This window comes from Pinus tabuliformis, chromosome 2_2, assembly GCF_031772625.1.
Source record: "Pinus tabuliformis cultivar Carrire ecotype Pingquan chromosome 2_2, CPIR1, whole genome shotgun sequence".
NCBI classification, from domain to species: Eukaryota; Viridiplantae; Streptophyta; class Pinopsida; order Pinales; family Pinaceae; genus Pinus; species Pinus tabuliformis.
The window spans coordinates 1223697691-1223715849 of record NC_142300.1 but is presented as its reverse complement, the minus strand read 5'-3'; the positions used below and the strand labels follow the sequence as shown (position 1 = coordinate 1223715849).

At 38.7% G+C, this 18159-nt stretch overlaps 1 protein-coding gene across 7 annotated transcripts in view; it reads right to left on the bottom strand.

Annotated features, from left to right (window-relative positions):
* The window catches only part of LOC149197902 (protein PAM71, chloroplastic), a 297487-nt gene that overhangs the window by 92418 nt on the left and 186910 nt on the right, over nucleotides 1-18159 (bottom strand). For 5 of the 7 annotated variants that reach the window (XM_089406026.1, XM_089406031.1, XM_089406027.1 and 2 more), the window contains 6 exons: nucleotides 8656-8717; nucleotides 7361-7429; nucleotides 7190-7241; nucleotides 6827-6901; nucleotides 5221-5350; nucleotides 5034-5104 (listed from right to left, as the gene is read on the bottom strand). In XM_089406026.1, the coding sequence (XP_089262152.1) occupies nucleotides 5034-5104; nucleotides 5221-5350; nucleotides 6827-6901; nucleotides 7190-7241; nucleotides 7361-7429; nucleotides 8656-8717 (459 nt within the window). Of the gene's footprint in view, nucleotides 1-5033; nucleotides 5105-5220; nucleotides 5351-5655; nucleotides 5733-6826; nucleotides 6902-7189; nucleotides 7242-7360; nucleotides 7430-8655; nucleotides 8718-18159 lie in introns of those variants that run through there. The other 2 variants (XM_089406030.1, XM_089406029.1) reach the window with 2 other exon arrangements.

The following is an 18159-nucleotide window of genomic DNA, read 5'->3' as shown; positions in this document are numbered from 1 at the left end:
AAAATTATAAGAGGCTTGAGGATCAATTGGAGAACACACCAGAGTGATTAGTCATTTTATTCTCTATAGCGGGGTTTGCTAAGAGAGATAGAATCAGAGATCAACAGTGAGGGGCAGTGAATACATAATAGAGAGGCAGAGTTGGTACCAAAGAAACAACGCAGAGCCAGGAGAGGTTGACGCAGAGGCAGCTGGGTGCTACGCAGAGGCAGCCAGGAGTTGCGCAGAGGGTCTAGGGGCTGATGCAAAAGCTCCAGAAGCTGACGCAGAGCCAAAGAGGCAGCACTGGGAGGATTTCGTGGGACAGACTAGGAGCTAGTGAGCCGGGTAGGGTGACGCAGTCCCTATCAGAGTGATGTAGAGCAGTGGGAGCTACAATTGTTGCTATGGGAATGTTCATCCGGTGGTTATTTAGCCAAAATATTTGTCTCCGAGGAGAGGTACTACTGTCGAGGGCATTCTCTGTTGGGTGAGCCATTTCTGGCACCCTAGTTGTATTCTAAAAATTGCATAATAATAAAACCCTCTGAATAGCTGCACCGGTTTTCCCGCATTGGTTTTTTCCGGGGACATTGGTCCAAAAATAACAGTGTCACTTGTGTGCTTGTTTTCTTTCAGTTGATGATCTATAAATTTTGATATTGTAATTGTGTTTATTTTCAGTATTTACATGGTAAATAACTTGTTAAGTAATTGAACAAGTAGGAAGAAATAAACCAGATAGTACAGGAAGAATTTCTAACCGGTTAAAATTAGAAATTTCAACACATAGCAAAGAGGCAGTGAGTGCCACAGAGAGGCAGCACAGAGCAGAGAGGCAGCGCAGAGCTTCAGAGAGAAATCTGCATTTTGCTGAGGAGAAGTCGAAATTCATGCCAGAAGCCAGAGTGGGAGCCCGGAGGCCAGGAGGATCGATTTTCAGATAGCAGCTGATCAATCAACAAGAGAGACATCGGTCCCAGCTGGGTGATGCAGGTCTGCGTAGGCTGGTGCAGAGGTAGCGTAAAGGCAGCAAGAGGCAGCTCATCTTGAGCCAAGGTCAGTGTCAGATCATTGGCGGGAGTGAAAATTTTCTCACTAGATCTGCTGTCAATTATTTCTCTGTATGGAAAGCTAGATTTGAGCTTCCGTAGATTTGTACTCAGATTTACTACTGCATAATAATAAAACCCTCAGCTGCTACACCTGTTTTCCCAAGTTGGGTTTTTCCGAGGACATTGGTCCAAAAACAACAGTGTATTATTGTGTGTGTGCATCTATTCTTCCAGTGTTTTTATTCCTTCCGAAGTATTTATTTTGTGAAGGCTGCAGTGTATATGTTTTTATATTTGTCGTAGGAAACTGCAAATAATTTGTTTGATTAATTTAACAAATAGAAGAAACATTATCAATTGTTGAAGTAGGATTCGAGGTTTCCGAATTTTCACACTGACATCCTGTCCTATTTTGGTAGCTTGTCTCTGCCCAATATACTTTGGACAAAAACTTTCCACTTCTCAGAGACATTGTTCAGTGCCAATCTCACTAGCTCTATTGGTTGAGGTGCTGCCCCAACAGCTACACGCTGGTCTCGAACCTCTTGAATCCTGGTGAGGAAGGGGTCAATGCCTTCCCCCTTCTGCATCCTGATGCATCTCAGCTTTTCTTCCAGGAACATCGTTAGCTGCTCGGAAGTGCCTTGATATAGCGTGGAGAGAGCATCCCACATCTCTTTCGCAATATCCTTGCCAACTATGTGTGAAACAATATGGTCCCAGATTCCATCCAGGATCAACCACTTCGCCTTCGCCATTTCCTTCCTGTATTCTGTTAGTTGATCCGCATCAACGAGGAACTGCCACAACACTGTCTATGTAGAGCTTCAGGCCATATTCATCCAACAAGAAGGACATCCTGGCCTTCCAGATGACATAGTTGGAGGAACCCTCCAACCTACCCTAATCTCTAAATCTTATTGTGGCCATCTCAAAAATTTGTCGAAAATCTGGTCTTTCCTTTTGCTTGGTTGTTGCTCTCCTAGTCGTACTTCCTTTTGGAATGCATAGATCTGCTAGCTGCTACTACCAATCTACTTGGGAAAATCAAACTTCTAAGACTCAAAGTTCCCTGAGAGAAATTATCCCTCTGCTATGTGTGTTTTTTTCTTCCAAGGGCCAAACTCAACCTTGGACAACTCATATGATGCAAATGATATTTTTATTGGATTCCTCTTTCCGAGAGGTGTAGGAATGATCTAAAGATCATCTCATTCTGACATGTACAAATGAAATTATGAATTTATTTTGTTTACGGACAAATTGTCAAGGTCGGCAAGCAATCTAATGTATGCTCAAAACCCCAAAAGACATGTCTATTCATCCTCAACGTTGCATATAAATAGAAGGAGCCTCTTCCTCATTTTCTCACTCATCTTCACACACATCTCTTTCTCCTCATCTGATTGGGTACGAATTTTTGGGCAGCGTCTCTCTCCACACGTGTGAAAAAGAAGACTGTAATTTTCTATTTGGGCGTTGACCGAATTGTAGGATGGTTTGACCAACGTTGACCGAGCAGTTGTTGACTTGGTTTGACTGAATTTTTCTTGGGGATATTTTTGTTTGGGTAGGCCGCATTTCTGGGCACAAAAATCGAGGCAATCCAAGTTATTTGACCAACGTTGACTGCAAGAGAGTTTGAGCGCAAGTTTGACTCTGCGTTGACCAAGTTTGACTGAGTTTTTCAACGCTGTTTTGGGCTGATTCGGATTACTGTTGGAGGCCAAGTTGAATGGGTTTGACTGAGCTATTTCGGAAGATAAATTCTGCCCCGTTGACCAGCATTGACTTTCTGCTTAAGGCTTCTTGTGGCTGTTGTTTGTCTGGACAGATTTGACTTTGATTAAGCAAGTGAATTTTGCATATTGTACTCTCTCTCTCTCTGCTGAACTTTTGAAGAATAATAAGAAGACTTGATCAAATGGTTTCCCAAATTGGGGTTTTTCCCTAGCATCTGCCAAATATTATGTCCTTTTGTCTTGGCTTGTCTTCTACTATTTTTATTTATGTTCTATCCGCATTTGTTGTCATGTTCATGTGATTGCTAATCTGGAAATTGATATTAAGCTAATAAGAAAATTGAAGTAAATTGCTCTTAAGCATAGAACATACCATTGTTAACTAAAATTAACAGTTCTGTTGCTGCAAAACCCTCTACGTCCAACCAAGGAATCTACTCAGCAAAAATCCGAGTTGCAATTGCTCCCTCTGACTGTTGGAATCACAATCCCGGGCAATTTGACTTTTCTGCAACCCTGTAACTGAAAATTGAATTTTTACCTAGCAATTTAGCCTGCCTATCTGAGCACTGCACTGCCACTAGGAATTCCGACCTGCTGCTAGTTCTGAACAATGAAATTCCCTTCTTTGCTTCTGGACTTCCCGGTTGATCACCCAAGCTCCGATACCATGTGAAATTTTCAACTATTGCAGCAACTGAAAATTATTCTTCTAACTGTAAATTAATTAATAGTTTATTTGCCCACACAAACAACGAATAATTCACTACTGCATTTTCACCAAATTAAATTCTGCGGAAGATAAATTGGAAACTGAAAAATATGCTAGCACACACATAAAATTTAACACGCTTATTTTTAAACTAATGTCCCCTGAAAAACCCAACTTGGGAAAACCGGTGCAGGGGTTTTTATTAGTATGCAGTAGTGAAAATATGAGTACAATCAAGATGCACAAACTGGCAATCCACTACAAGAGAAACTGGCCACAAAAATTAGTGAGACAAATTTTGTCTCACCCGACACTAATCCAACTCTGACACTGGCTTTAAATGGGCTCCACGGAACCCTTGAGTCAACCTCTGCATCAAGCCTGCGCAGTCACTGATACGCTATGCCTGGAACTTCAAATGATTAAGTCGTCTGCCCAATCCAGCCTTTGAGAATGACTCGTTGATCCCTTCCGGAGATATTCTCAGCCTTCAACAAGTGAATCGACCCTCTATCTAGCGAAATCGAACAATTGCCGCTGAAGCTTTTGCATTGCCTCTGCGAAGCGACCCTCCTGTAGCTAACTCTACGGATTTGGAAAATCTCCTTCAGACTCACTGTCTGTGCCCCTCTTTCACTACTTCGATCTCTGGCTCTCCGACAACTGACTGTTGCTACTCTGGAAATCGATCTACCAAGGAAATCGAACTTCTGGTGTTCTTGTTTATTTTTCTCCAAGTGCCCATCGAATTCCTCCTATAATCCACTTTTGGAGCACCAACAACCAAGATTAAATCTTAATCAATGGCTAGGATCATCTTGGAGTTGATCCATGTAAGTTTCTAGATGATTCACACCTTGACTTAATTAATTCTGATTAATTAACCATATTCCCTAAGTTTAGACTTACGAAATATTTAAAAACTGGTTAATAATCTAATTAAGCCCTCTCTAGGTGGAATTTGTAGAAACTAATACTTTTAACTTAGTTTTCCATTTAGGAACCACCCCCCTTAGCTTAACTAGGAGAGAGTTTAATTGGAGAGAGAGTTGGGAATAGATGACAGCTCCATCTCTTAAATTTTCCACCAACCCCACCTTGTGGGGTTAAGGGCTTTTCTCGCTAACTTAGGTGTGTGTGACAGGCAGCAACAAGACTTTAGTTTAGTTTATGCTTTTTATGCCTTATTTCAATTTAGTCTATATTTTGGTTTATCGCACATTCATAAAGTGGACTGACTCAACTCTATTGTAACCGATATAAGAAAGCTTCCACTTTCTCACTCTTACCAAATACAAAAAACTCTTTTGAGTTTACATGGTTTCTTTATGTGCTTGGTTTCCATAATAGTATGGACCATGATAATTATAAATGACAAAGCAGTCATAAATTTTCAAATTTGGCTCAAAACTGCCTAGGAAAGAAGCCCATTACCAGCATCTGTAAAGAATAATAGAGTGCAGCAAGAGGTAATGCATCAGAAAAAATCTTTGTAAGTTATTAAATCCTTCATCATAGAACAACCATGCAGAGTGTCAGAATTACCAAGGTAGCAACACCATGACCAACTACAGCACCGCCAACAACTCCAAGTGGGGAAGAAGCAGCTGCCAGAGCTGCAATTGGTATTAACGAAAATAAAGTCATTTTCCATCTGAAAGATAGCAATCATTAATGTCAAAAACTAAAATGATGGCAATGGTTGGATCACAAATCAGGATTGATAACTCACCAATTGTAGAAAAAAAGGATTTATCACCCCATTCTGCAACAAAGACCAAAGCAAAAGTACCAATTACTGTATTTGCAGCTGCAAGAATCCCAGCACCATCTCCAGACAATCCAGAAATTGCTAACTCTGCCTGATTCAAAAGTCATTACAAATGAGATTCCAAAATGCCATTACACTCCCATCATAGAGAAAGATAAAGATTAACATTGTCAAAGAGAGAGAGGAAGTAGAGAAGGATGGTAGAGAAGGGAACTTTATGTTGTCACCGATGTTATATCATCTCTGTCAAACAACACACAATGATAGACATATACTCCCTTGCATGCACACATTTTGGCAAGCTCAATTTGTGAGTCTATGAATGAGAATTTCTTCTACAAGTCCAACAATCAGCTTAGCAAAGCAGAAGGGTCTGTAATGTCCTCAAAGAATCACCTGTATAGACCCATGAAAATAATAATACCATCTCTTCCAAGAATCTGCAATCCACTATTTTTATAATGGGGTGCAACCTGTAGCCACAAACACACAACTCGAGAGAAAATATTGCTGCAAAATGAACAAGAAGATAGCATTGGATTTCAAAGATAGGAAAAAATCCTATGAAGCCCTTGAAGATTATTAAAAACCCTAAATCCACATCCCTTGGGTCAATCCCTCCAACCAAAAGCCTCCAAATCACCTATAATGAAAAATCAGATTTGGAAACCATATTTCTGCAGTCACAAAAATGTGATGCCACCAGCCATGTCTGATCACAGAAATATCAACATGAACAGTCAGGAAGAAACCTAAACACAACAGAAAAATGAGTAGGGAAGGTAACTCACACACATTCTGTTACCATGTTGAGATCATAACACAAAGAGGGATCAAATGGAACCAAAATGCCAACACAAAAAATTTGCAGTAGAAAAAGAAAAAATGGCACTAAAGAAGTGCACTAGGGCTGAACCACAAGTGCATTAGAAAGAGGAAGATTCCTAAGCATGAGTGCACTTTACATGAGATACACAAATGCACATAAAAGAGAAAATATGTTAACCACAAGAAAATCTCAAAAAGATGTAGTGCTCATAGGGTTAAACACTTTTGTTACAGAGCCTTCAATCGATGATCAAAAAGGATGATTTATAAATGAAGTTTGAGTTGTGCATTATATACAGCTCAAGTAAGCATCCTCCCAAGAGGCATTATGGGCCCAAATAAGTAGGCCCACTCCCCAGGAGGGTTATTGAGCTTACATATCAAAGTTGACTAGGTCACCCTTAACCATAAACTAGCATCACAACAGATGATCATATTTAAATAATTAATGCTTAACCAAATGCATTAATAACACATTATTAGATGGGCATAGCCACATGTACATCTTACCCCAATATTTCAAACAAATATTGTTATTTATGTTGTCTTATTAAGTTAATTGAAGTACAGAGTGCACACGCATGCTATGTTTGTCCCGTTTCATTGGCCATTACTCTAAATCCGTATCCTCGGGGAAATTACACGTTCAACAATGGCATAGTTAATGAATTGTATAGGTATTATTTTACTCGAATAGATTTTCCCTCTGTTAATAGTATTTGGAAGGAATGAAATGTACCTCTTCTTGCTCCTCACTTGTCTTTGTCTGATCACTTGAACTAGCATCCAATAAGGTTGACACTCCAAAATAAACCTGCATTAAATATTATAACCAAAAAGATGTGTGAAGAGAAAAAGGAACAAAAAAATTATCATGTAGGTTTAGGCCAATTGGTATCTGTAATAAAGTAAAATCCTTCACCCAAAACGTCTCTATATCCAATTGGCATCAGCCGTGTTTACATTTGACTAACAACAAACAATAAGATGTTAAAAGTGTATCACAACAAATTCCGAATGTCATTTTAAATGTTTAACATCTAAACTATATTTGAGATTTCACAGGGTAGTTTAACTTTTCTGTCCATATCAATGAACTTACCAGAAGACCAACTGCAGCTAGATCATCAAGTGGCAGCTCAGTCTCACCCAATCTGCAGATAAAAAATCATGGTTAAGAGTTTATTTAAGAATTGGTTGCTTGGATGAGAAGATCATGGAAAAAAGTGTGAATGCACCAAGAATCCCATGCTGTTCTAAAGTAATAGGATACCTGAATGGCAGAATACCATCAACATAGTGAAATGTTCGCCCAAGAAAGACAGATATAACAGTCATTACCCTGTACAAGACAAAAAATTTAAAATCTAATTAATAGTAACCTGTGGTTTCTAAAGAATAAGTTGGAAATTGGTGCAACAACCAAGCATAGATATCTCTGGAGTCAACACTCTGATTTAAAGTTTAAGCCGAGACTTATGCAAAAGATACATATAGAAGGTAGCCCATAGGATTGTGATCTAGCAGCAAGCAGCAAGTTGATCAGTCTAGTATTATTGCAGAGACCTGGGTTCAAACCCCAGAGAGGGTGAAGATGAAGCAAGGTGCAAGTCTTCAGTGACTTTGACAGCATAGATATGCCTCTCATAGCATGATACCTTAGACAAAAAGCCTCTATAAGACATATTTCTGAAAAGAAAAGATAATATGGAAGGTAAAATTAATAAACTTTTTCTTCTGTATAAAATCTGACATCAGATATAAATAAGGCCCGTTCTCATCTCATCTCCTTTAATATCATCTACTGTATCCAAAACCTCAGAAATATCACCCAATGATAAGCTTCTGAAACTTATTGAACTGTGAAATGGGACACACTGTTCCCTGTGTATCACGTGTCCAGCATGTCAACACTTGGACACTTTCTATCCAAATGTCAAACAGTGTGTGTCCTGACATGTCCTGACACCAAAAAATTTCAAAAAAATCATAATCAGCTTTTACAAAAGCTAAGGCACAATATAAATATAGGTCTTGGACGTCACCAGTTTAGGTATTCAAAAGAGTTAAAATGAGCCACAGAAAGAAGGGTTGATCCATCTAAATTCAAGTACAGATAATAAAAACAAATTGGGACACAATGATGAGGCAAAGAATTATGTGAAAGATCCACATGACTGGAAACTCCTGCCAAATCAAGAAAAATTAAGCAAAGAGAATGACACTGAGTTTTATCAGTGTTAATAATAAAGTTATCATCAAAGCGTGAAACATCACAAGTTGCAGCTGTTATCACTGACGTAAACTCTATTTCTCTGTTTTTGGCAAAAATCTTCAGAGTTATTAACTGTTTGTTTTGTGGCTTGCTCTAGGGCTGCTTTAATGTTTTGAACTCTTCATTTTTAGATCTTTCGACTAAAAGAATTCTTGGTAGATGTTTGATTTCCATGAGAAATAAAATTCTTCTTATATAGGGTTATGTAGAGCATGATACGAATTAGTTTCACATAAGGAAATTCAAAAATTTAATTAATGCATAATTTAAAGTGTAGACTGCAAGCACCATACGCAAGTGCACCGAACGTGCCAAGAAAAACAGCAGCACTGGATTTCCGCGATGCCAAAAGAGCCTGTTTCAAACACAAGATGCACTGAACTTAGTGCCCTTGTGTGGAAATACATGGAATTTACTAAATGGTTCTACTAGTATCAATCACAAAAACGACAGTTCATGATATATTATCAACTAATTCAAATATTTGAATTCATGTGTTCATTGACCAAAGGCAAAAAATTAAATTACATTATAAATAAAAAGAATAAACTTTAAAGAGTTTTGAAAACCGTATTTATTTTGGTAATGCTGCAAATGAGATCATATTTCCCGAAGTTTCAACTGAACATTTCACCCATTACTTCTTTTCCTTTTGAAAATGCCTTTTGGGGAGAGAACAAAAGAAAGATAAAGAACGTTGATGTAAATGCAGAATCTAGTGCTGAATATAAGGGGCCAAGAGAGAGCGTGTGTTATCCCTCATATTGTATGAGAAGTAAACCCGGTTTTATGCATGTTGGTGTGATCATTCTAGCCTTCCAAAGGTTGGGATATCGGTGAAGGTTGCTTCAGTGGTGCATCTTTTTCTTCATCATGGTGATCACATCGTCACATTCTAGTCACTTTCATTTTGTGTTTTCTGTTGCATAGTTAAATCATGAGTGTCCTCTAACATGGTGTTGCACTTACCTACTTTCATTCATGTCCCATGTCATTTCCATGAATCCCCTAGGCAAATTGTTGCAAGCATATTATCTCTTTTTCCTAGTCAAAATCCACGTCACACAAATTTTCATCATACTTCGTCATTTTGCCTAAGTGATTTGTGTATCATATCACATCTTAACCTTTCACCTAAGTAAAATTTCCTTTCCAACATACATTTCACTTCACTCCATGTCCTAGAAGGTGCGTGGTACATTTTTCTTATAATTCCCTAAGTTTTATACCTCACTGACCCCTCAATTCTCATATTTTCACATTTTCTAAAGTCGGTACACCCAATCAGTTCAGAATATTTTAATTAAGTCCTAAACCTTATGTTGAGTGCCTAAGTTCAGAGCATATGGTTATGGAAAAGATTAATGATGATATATGTATACATACATACATACATACATACATATATATATATATATATATATATATCAAATTAAAATAACATATTTTATAAGTTAATTACAGGTCGAACAGAAATTACGCAAGTATTAAGAACATAAATGAAGGTCAGCTCAATCAAATAATTAAGAGCTTCATCATATCAATATGATACTAATGTCCAGGACTTTAACCATTACTATTATGTGATGGAGGTGCATCTAACCTATAGTTAAATGTTTACTAAGGTAGTTAGTTTCTTAAGTTAGGATTTAATTATTTAATGTATTTTTCCTATAGTTTTAGGAGAGATTGAGAATATTTGTAAATAGGAGAAGCTTTTAGAGTATTTTGGAAAAATTGAGAGAATTGTCGGTTAGTTAGATCTTATCTAGGGATAAGGGATTAGGTGAGAGATTTTATGGATCAGGAGAGATATTGTGGGAGTTAGTTTACGGATCTGGCACCTACTTTGGGTTCAGATCCACTTGTACAAATCTAAGAGAGCCCATGAGGCATCTAAGTGTGGCTAAGAGTGAATGAAGAGTGAACCAAGAATTCTCTTGTAAATATTTTATTTATTAATGAATTATTTCTCAGATTTTATGTGCATTCTTATTGTGTGGATTTCCAATTAACTGTGTGTGTTTGTTAATTTATAGGCCCCTACCATTTGCTGCATCGTTTTGGTATTAGAGTCCAGAAAATTGGTGAAAGATGGGACAACCAATACCAGATGGGTTAGAAATTTCATCAATCTTCACGAAATCAAGCTTCAAAAATGGGAATTTATGCAAAGAAAAACGATGTGCTCGAAATTTCACTGGCATCGAACCAACAACAACAACTTCCGCAGAATTCGGGCTCTGTATGTTTTCAAAATTCATTTATTCAGGGAAAGCAAATGGTAGAACCAAAGACAGGAAGGATTATATCTAAGGATTACACGTTGTCCTTTATGCAACACTCTAAGCACACGTCGTTTCTTGTGAGGAGCATACTACCTAAGTGAGTGTAGAGTCTGATGTGAAGTTCGTACGAAGGTTGAGGAGAAGCATTGGAAGATCTGCATGGTTGAAGATGATCGGAGAGCAAAAAAAATCTTGTTCGTAGTTGTGATGTCAGTAGTTGCATACCTGTGCGGAGCAGAGCCCTATTGTGAATCTATGTGTGGACCTGTGCATGTGGATCGTGGCAGGGGGTCTAACAGAGGTGAAAAGACATGCATGTGGATCGTGACAAAGACTCTCAGAGAGGTGAAAAGACAAACGTAGAAGAGAATGGACTATGGAAATCGAGGTAGAAGAAATTATGATCTTGTTGATGTGGACATGGTCGAAAAGGCATGAAAAAAAAATCAGATCCTTGCTCCATCGCGGTCTTAATCTATGCCAGAGGTGAGCCTAAGGCCACATTCCAAGGTGAATTGTTAGATATTTATATTGATGCTGTGTGTATGACGTTGCACTGGAGCTGGAGATGTCGTTTTGGGAGCCAACAGAATTATATTGCAATAAATTTATGGTTTTGTTCTGTTCTTACCTAAAAATATTATATTTGTTGCTGAATTTGTGGAGTATTTCGAGGAGCATTTGATTTGGAGATCATCGCAATACCATTTATTTGGAGAAAACGCACCGATAGGAAGGACAATATCGTGGAAGAATCTGGAGTCTAGGTTGTCGTGTTGTTGTCTGCAACTCGACTTCGACTTGATGAACGTGCTCGAGAGGACCTACACTGAAGGATCCCCTTCAATACATCGATTTTTCGAGTCTTTCTTAAATTCCACCTTTTCAATCATTTATTATCGCCATTGCCAGCAAAGACCTCATGTCAATGCGTCCAGCTTTCCAAGTCCTGGTCAATGTGGAACAGTTTTGCGTCCAAGCCAAAGAAGCACGTAGGAAGATGGAATGATATTGAAAAGGCCATAATGATCATGAAAACCAGTGGAGTAACAAAGGAGACAAAAATTCAAACCCTGCTCGATTGGTACCATGCCCAGGGAATTATTTACAACCGCAATGGTGCCGAGAATGAGATCATTTTTCCATCTCTTGATATACATTTAGAGGAATCGCAGTTGTCTGTATAGATCTCATGTTTCTTGATGCATACTACTGTTCAAATATTTTGTTGGAGGCTGCGTTGAAATCCAAAAGGAAAAGGAGTAAATAATCATTGCGTGGAGTGGAGGAACACGTGCCAATACAAGTGTTGAAGAGAGAAGCACCCATTGGAATCAGCAGTGCTTAACAATTAAAGGAGGTATATTTTTTTTACACTAGAAAAAAAGATAAATCACATTTCACATACAAGTAACTTTGGGAGAAGTTCTTATGACTTAAAGTTCACGTGGATGAATTTTTATAATTAAAAATTCTCATAGTTATAAAGCATAAATAATTTGTAATGGATCATGGTGCATTCAAGATATAAATGTGTGCTCTCTTCATAAAAATGTGGAGGACGTGGATTTCAATGTTTCCATCTTTACCTTTTAGTATTTAAAAGGGAAGGAAAATATGTGCCACTCTTATTTACCATAAGGCCTTGAAAATTAATAGAATGGAGTTCTCTTACAAATTATGAAAGATATGACAGTAAGATTTGAAAGTTAGCAAAGTTCTCTAAGTTGAATACTTCAAAGTCATTGGGTCAATTCAAACAAGTTCTTGTTGTCAAGTCAAGTAGAAATGGTGAGAAGTTCTTAGAATTAAAAACCTCTCGATGTGAAGATGAATTCACAAATGAATTTGAGAATTTAAGTTGAAGAAAGTTAAAATTTGAGTTATTTATATATTGTATAAAAGGGTGCATTTTCGGTTGTACCCGACACCAAGGTCCATTAAAGAGTTAATGTCAAATTAGAAGTCTGAAGTAAAGTTTGGTCAATGTATTGTAAAGACAAGAGATATTGCATCAGTTTGCAACGAAGGAAACATAATACAAAGGAGTGCTCAGAAAGAAGGTTCAAGTGAAGTGAACCATTGACCAAGTTCAAAGGGAGTAACTTGGTAAAGTGTTAGTTGAATTGCAGGGTACAGTGAACAAAGTGAAGTTCGTGAAAGAAGGAGATGAAGATGACTATGGATAGTCATTTGCAGAATTCAAAGAACGACCACAATGATGCCATACCAATTGGCATTGGTGATGAAGAATTTGAGAAAGAGATTGTTGAGTTGAAGGCACGACTTGACGTGTTGATGGAGCTGCTACAGAATCAGAAACATGGATGGATAATGAAGAAGACAGCTAAATGGCCAATCAAGTAGTTGATTGCAAGAAGACAGAAGCACAAGTTGAAAGTTTTGTTAAGGGAAGCAGAAAAACTCCAGATAACCGAGATGAATGTATGGATTTGTGAACCAAAAAAAGGATTGATGTTTGGTGAGGATGAAGACGATGCTAAAATGAAGTCTGTTGAAGTGAATGTGGGTTCGAATCCCACAGATGGCGCCACAAACTATTTATAAGATCTGTGTGGGATGACAGAATTGCTGATGGAAGATAATAATTATGCTGGTTTTAAATCTGACAATTGGTGTGTGGATGCAGGATGTGTTGCAAATGATGGACATGGCACTAATTTTGTTTCATGCATGGATGAAAACCAGTCTCTTCAAATTATTTCTGAAAGAGACCGTAAAATGTTTATGAAATGTGAAGAACAACTACAATTGCTAGAGAAGATGTTGATGGAACCTTAATCTAAGCAACTTGCAAATGAAAAGAAATGCTCAAGCATAAAAAATGTGGAACCCGAGATAAAATCTAGTGTAAGAATTTACAGGGTAAGCTCCTTAGACAGAACACCAAAGGACACCGCTCACAAACAAATCGCAAATCAATACACCAGTATTGTTGACGTGGTTAAAACCCTCAAAGAGGGAAACAATCCACGGCCTGAGCCAACGCAGCCACTTCAGGCAATTTATTAATAAAAGAATGAAAATTTACATAAGCTTCTCTCATGAACGGTTACCCTACAAATGACCCTCCATGCTCTTTAAATAGAGATCATGGACCAATCGGGTGTTAAGCCACGAATCAAGTGTCAGTAATACCGAGGAGAGAATGAATCGTCGGATCACTACATATCGTGACTGTCAGATTGTAAGTTACAAAAGTACATAGTAAAGAAACATACCTTACCTAACTCTACACTAGACCAAGTTATACATAACTATTTCCTATGTGTTGGAATATCCTAACATCCCCCCTAAGAACAACTTGGGATAGGATTGAAGGATGTACAAATATGACACAATAGGAGAAGAAAGGAGGCACTAGAACCTATCCCCCCTTAGTGACAACTTCCTGAACTCCAACCATAAGTCAAAGTTTAGTAAACTTCACCTCTGTGAGAGCCTTTGTAAAGATGTCTACAACTTGATCATCTGTTGAACAATATTTCACTTCAAGAACATGGTCGTGAATGAGCTTTCTGATGAAGTGCATGTGCAGTTCAATGTGTCTGTTGCGCTGATGTTGGACTAGATCTTTGCATAGTTGAATGGCACTTTGATTATCACACCAAAGTATAGTCGGATGCTGCTGCTGAAAGCCAAACTCTGACAGGATCTGACGAAGCCACAGGGCTTCCTTACTAGCTTCTATGGCACCACGATACTCTGCTTCTGCTGAAGAAAGAGAAATGGCACTTTGTTTCTTGCAAGCCCATGTAATAGGTCCTGAACCAAGAGTGAACACATAACCTGCAGTAGACTTCCGATTATCAAGGCCACCAGCCCAATCAGAATCCGTGAAACCAACCAATAGAGGAGATGCTTTTGCACTATAATGAATCCCAAACTGAACTGTACCTCGAACATAACGAAGTATTCTTTTAGCTGCTTTCCAATGACTTTCATGTGGGTTTTGCATAAACTGAGCAATAAGGCCAATAGCAAAGGAAAGGTCAAGACGAGTATGGGTCAGATACAAAAGTTTTCCTACAAGTTGACGGTATAAGGTAGCATCAACTTCAGGGGAAGTACAAGTGACTGAAAGTTTCGCTTTAGACTGAAAGGGAGAAGTGGTTGGCTTACAGTCTTCCATGTGAAAATGGTGTAGAAGATCACATGCATACTTGGACTAGGAAAGGGAAATACCTTCCTTGGATTGCAAGACTTGAAGACCAAGAAAATAATGCAAGTGTCCTAAGTCTGTCATTTCAAACTTCTTTTTAAGGCTAGACTTCACATGGTTTATTAGGTTGGGATCACTACCAGTAAGGATAAGATCACCAACATAAAGAACAAGAATGATAAGATACTTGCCCACTTTCTTGGTGTAAACAGTATTGTCAAAATGACACCTAGAATGTAATATTCCTAATTAGCCATGGCTAATTGGAATATTCAATCTTGCTCAATTTTGCCTTCTATAGCTATTTATAAATAAAAAGGTGAGGAAAAGGGGGACATAACTCACCTTTAGAATAAAGTCACTTCCTAGTAGCACAACGTTGTGACTTAAAGGGGAGCTCGGGGGGGCCAAAGGACCACGCAGAGATAGGGCCCACGCAAACACTTGGAGGGACTGCGCAGATGGAAAGGAACACGTGGAAAGAAAGGGATTGCGTTGGAGGAGGTGGGCCTTGGGATTGAGAGAGGCCAACGCTATAAAGGAGTGGGGAGCCTCCTCATTTTGTCATTCGATTATGTGCATTTGAGCTAGTCACTTCGACTTAGAGCATGCTGGTTGTTTAGCTGGTCTGCAGCACCGTTAAGTGCATCGAGTGTCTCTGTTTGGAGATCTCACCCTTAGCCCCGAGGGACTTCGAGTGCCTGCTTAAGCAAGGTAGTTTTCAACAGTCTTTTGCAAGAGGATTGATCTTTCGAGGGAGGAGGAACTGATAATTTTGGATAACTGTGCAATCTTGAGAGAGGGACGCAGTTCTTTTGGTGGGAGTTCCAGATTGAGGGTTTTGCGGAGGATTTGAGCTGAGAGATTGAGCAGGGGATCAACCCTTGCATATTGGAGGATTTTGGCAGAGTTTCAAGTGGAGTTTTGGAGGATTCTATTCAGTGGCAGCACAAAGCCTTGAGGGACAGCGTAGATCCCCAAGGGGGCGATTTTCGAGGGTCGACTATTTCAAAAAAGCTTTTTGGGTTTTTCTGGGTTTCTTGAGTAGAGTCTGATTCGAGAATTTCAGCATTTTCTGAGGAGGGGAACAACCCCAAATCCTCATTTGATTTCCAGTAGTAGCAGCAGCACGGCAGCTCTCCAACAGCTTGGACGTACTTCAAAGAGAGGCCATTCCTTTGCTATTCTTAGTGTATTTCTTCACTTCCCTTGTGCAAGTCGAGGTGCTACCTGTCTGATCACCTCTTGTACTCTTTCCATTACATAGTATAATAAAATCGCTTAGCATTTCTCTCTGCATTTCTTGAGTATCTGCTTATATTGCATGTTCACATTATTATATGTTGTACCACTATTATTTTTATCACTTTGAGTTTCTCGGTCACTATATCATTTGGGACGTGTTTGGTTGGAGTTTGCTTGGGTTTGAGGGATATCCCGAAAATGGGATATTACATAGAAAATCCAGTTTCTAAAAGAAAGCTATCCATTTTGGCATACCAAGCCCGAGGGGCTTGCTTGAGACCATAAAGGGATTTCTTAAGCCGGCATACAAGGCTGGAGTCTGTTTGTATAAAGCCAGTAGGTTGTTTCATATAGATTTCTTCATGCAAGTCCCCATGCAAGAAGGCAGATTTAACATCCATCTGATGGACTTCCATTTGAAAGAGGCAGCAAGGGAAAGAAAAAGGCGGATAGAGTTCATTTTGGCAACAGGGGAGAAGGTTTCAGTATAGTCAATGCCTTCAACTTGTGAAAAACCCTTAGCAATGAGACAAGCTTTATGTTTATCAACTTTTCCATCTGGTCCATACTTGGTTCTGTAAACCCATTTGCATCTAACAAGTTTTCGTCCCTTTGGAAGGGGAACAAGATCCCATGTATCATTTGCTAATAATGAATGATATTCTTCATTCATAGTTGTGTCCCAATCTGGATGGCCTGAAGCTTCTGCAAAGGTGTCAGGATCATAATTAGCTGAAGCTTGAGCTAGTAAAGAAGAGGCTCTATCGAACTGAGAACGTGTACGTCGTTGATCTGTAGGATCACTGGCAAGAGCACCTACTGCATCCCGAGTAGCACGGACCCATTTTGGAAGCTGAGGAGCTGAAGGAGGATCCTGAGAAGGTGGGGGAGGATTGTCATCCTCGCTGTCATCATCTGAAGAAGAAATATTTTCAGAAGTAAAAGGGATAGAGAGAGGTGGCACATCCGCCGAACTAGGCTCGTAGGCCGATATATTTTCAGCAAACTTTACATCTCTTCTAATGATAACATTTTTGGACTTAAGTGGAATAAGTCTGTATCCTTTGACATCTTCAGAATGTCCAAAAAAAATACATTTTTCACTCCTAGGTTCTAAAGCTTTATGTTTCTCATCTGGAATATGGGCCCATGCTTCACTTCCAAAAACACGAAAGTGACTTACATCTGGTTTAATCGAGCTCCATGCTTCTTCTGGAGTGATATTCTTTAAAACCTTAGTAGGAGTGCGATTTATTATGTAATTTGCACAGTTAATTGCTTTTGCCCAAAAATTAAGACTAAGTCCTTTAGATTGAAGCATACAATTAGCCATTTCCTTTAAGGTGCGATTCTTCCTTTCAGCTACACCATTTTGTTGTGGAGTATATGGAACAGTATGTTGCATTTGATTTCCATTCTCAGTGCAAAAGTTGATGAATTTGTTGTTAACATATTCTCCGCCATTATCAGATCTTAGCTTAAGAATTTGATGTCCAGATTGTTTTTCAACAAAGGCCTTAAAGGCCAAGAACATGTTAAATACTTCACTCTTTAGTTTTAAGAAGTATACCCGAGTGCGTCTGGAGAAATCATCAATGAAAGTTAAGAAATACTTGTAGCCAGAGAATGAAACAACTGGAAGTGGACCACATAAATCACTATGCACAAGCTGTAAAGGGCTGAGGCGTGCCAAGAGACACGTTTTTCAAAACTATTCTGATGATGTTTTTCGAGTACACATCCAGAACAAACACCATCTCTACAAGATACCATTGGAAGACCTGTCACCATATTTTCTTTACATAGATTCTGAAGGGAGCGATAGTTTAAGTGACCAAATCGCTCATGCCAAAGTTTGCTCACTTCATCATTATGAGCAACAAATACCGAGGGAATATTTGATGACCCAAAGTTGTTAAACTTATACAACCTTGTAGAATCATCAGCAATGCCAGTAGTTAAAATTTGTCTTGGATCTCTTAGGTCCTTAATTACAACATCGTGAGGTGAAAATTCAACGACTTTACCTTCCCCTGAATGTGTTATCTGATATATAGATAGAAGGTTGCAGGATAAGGTTG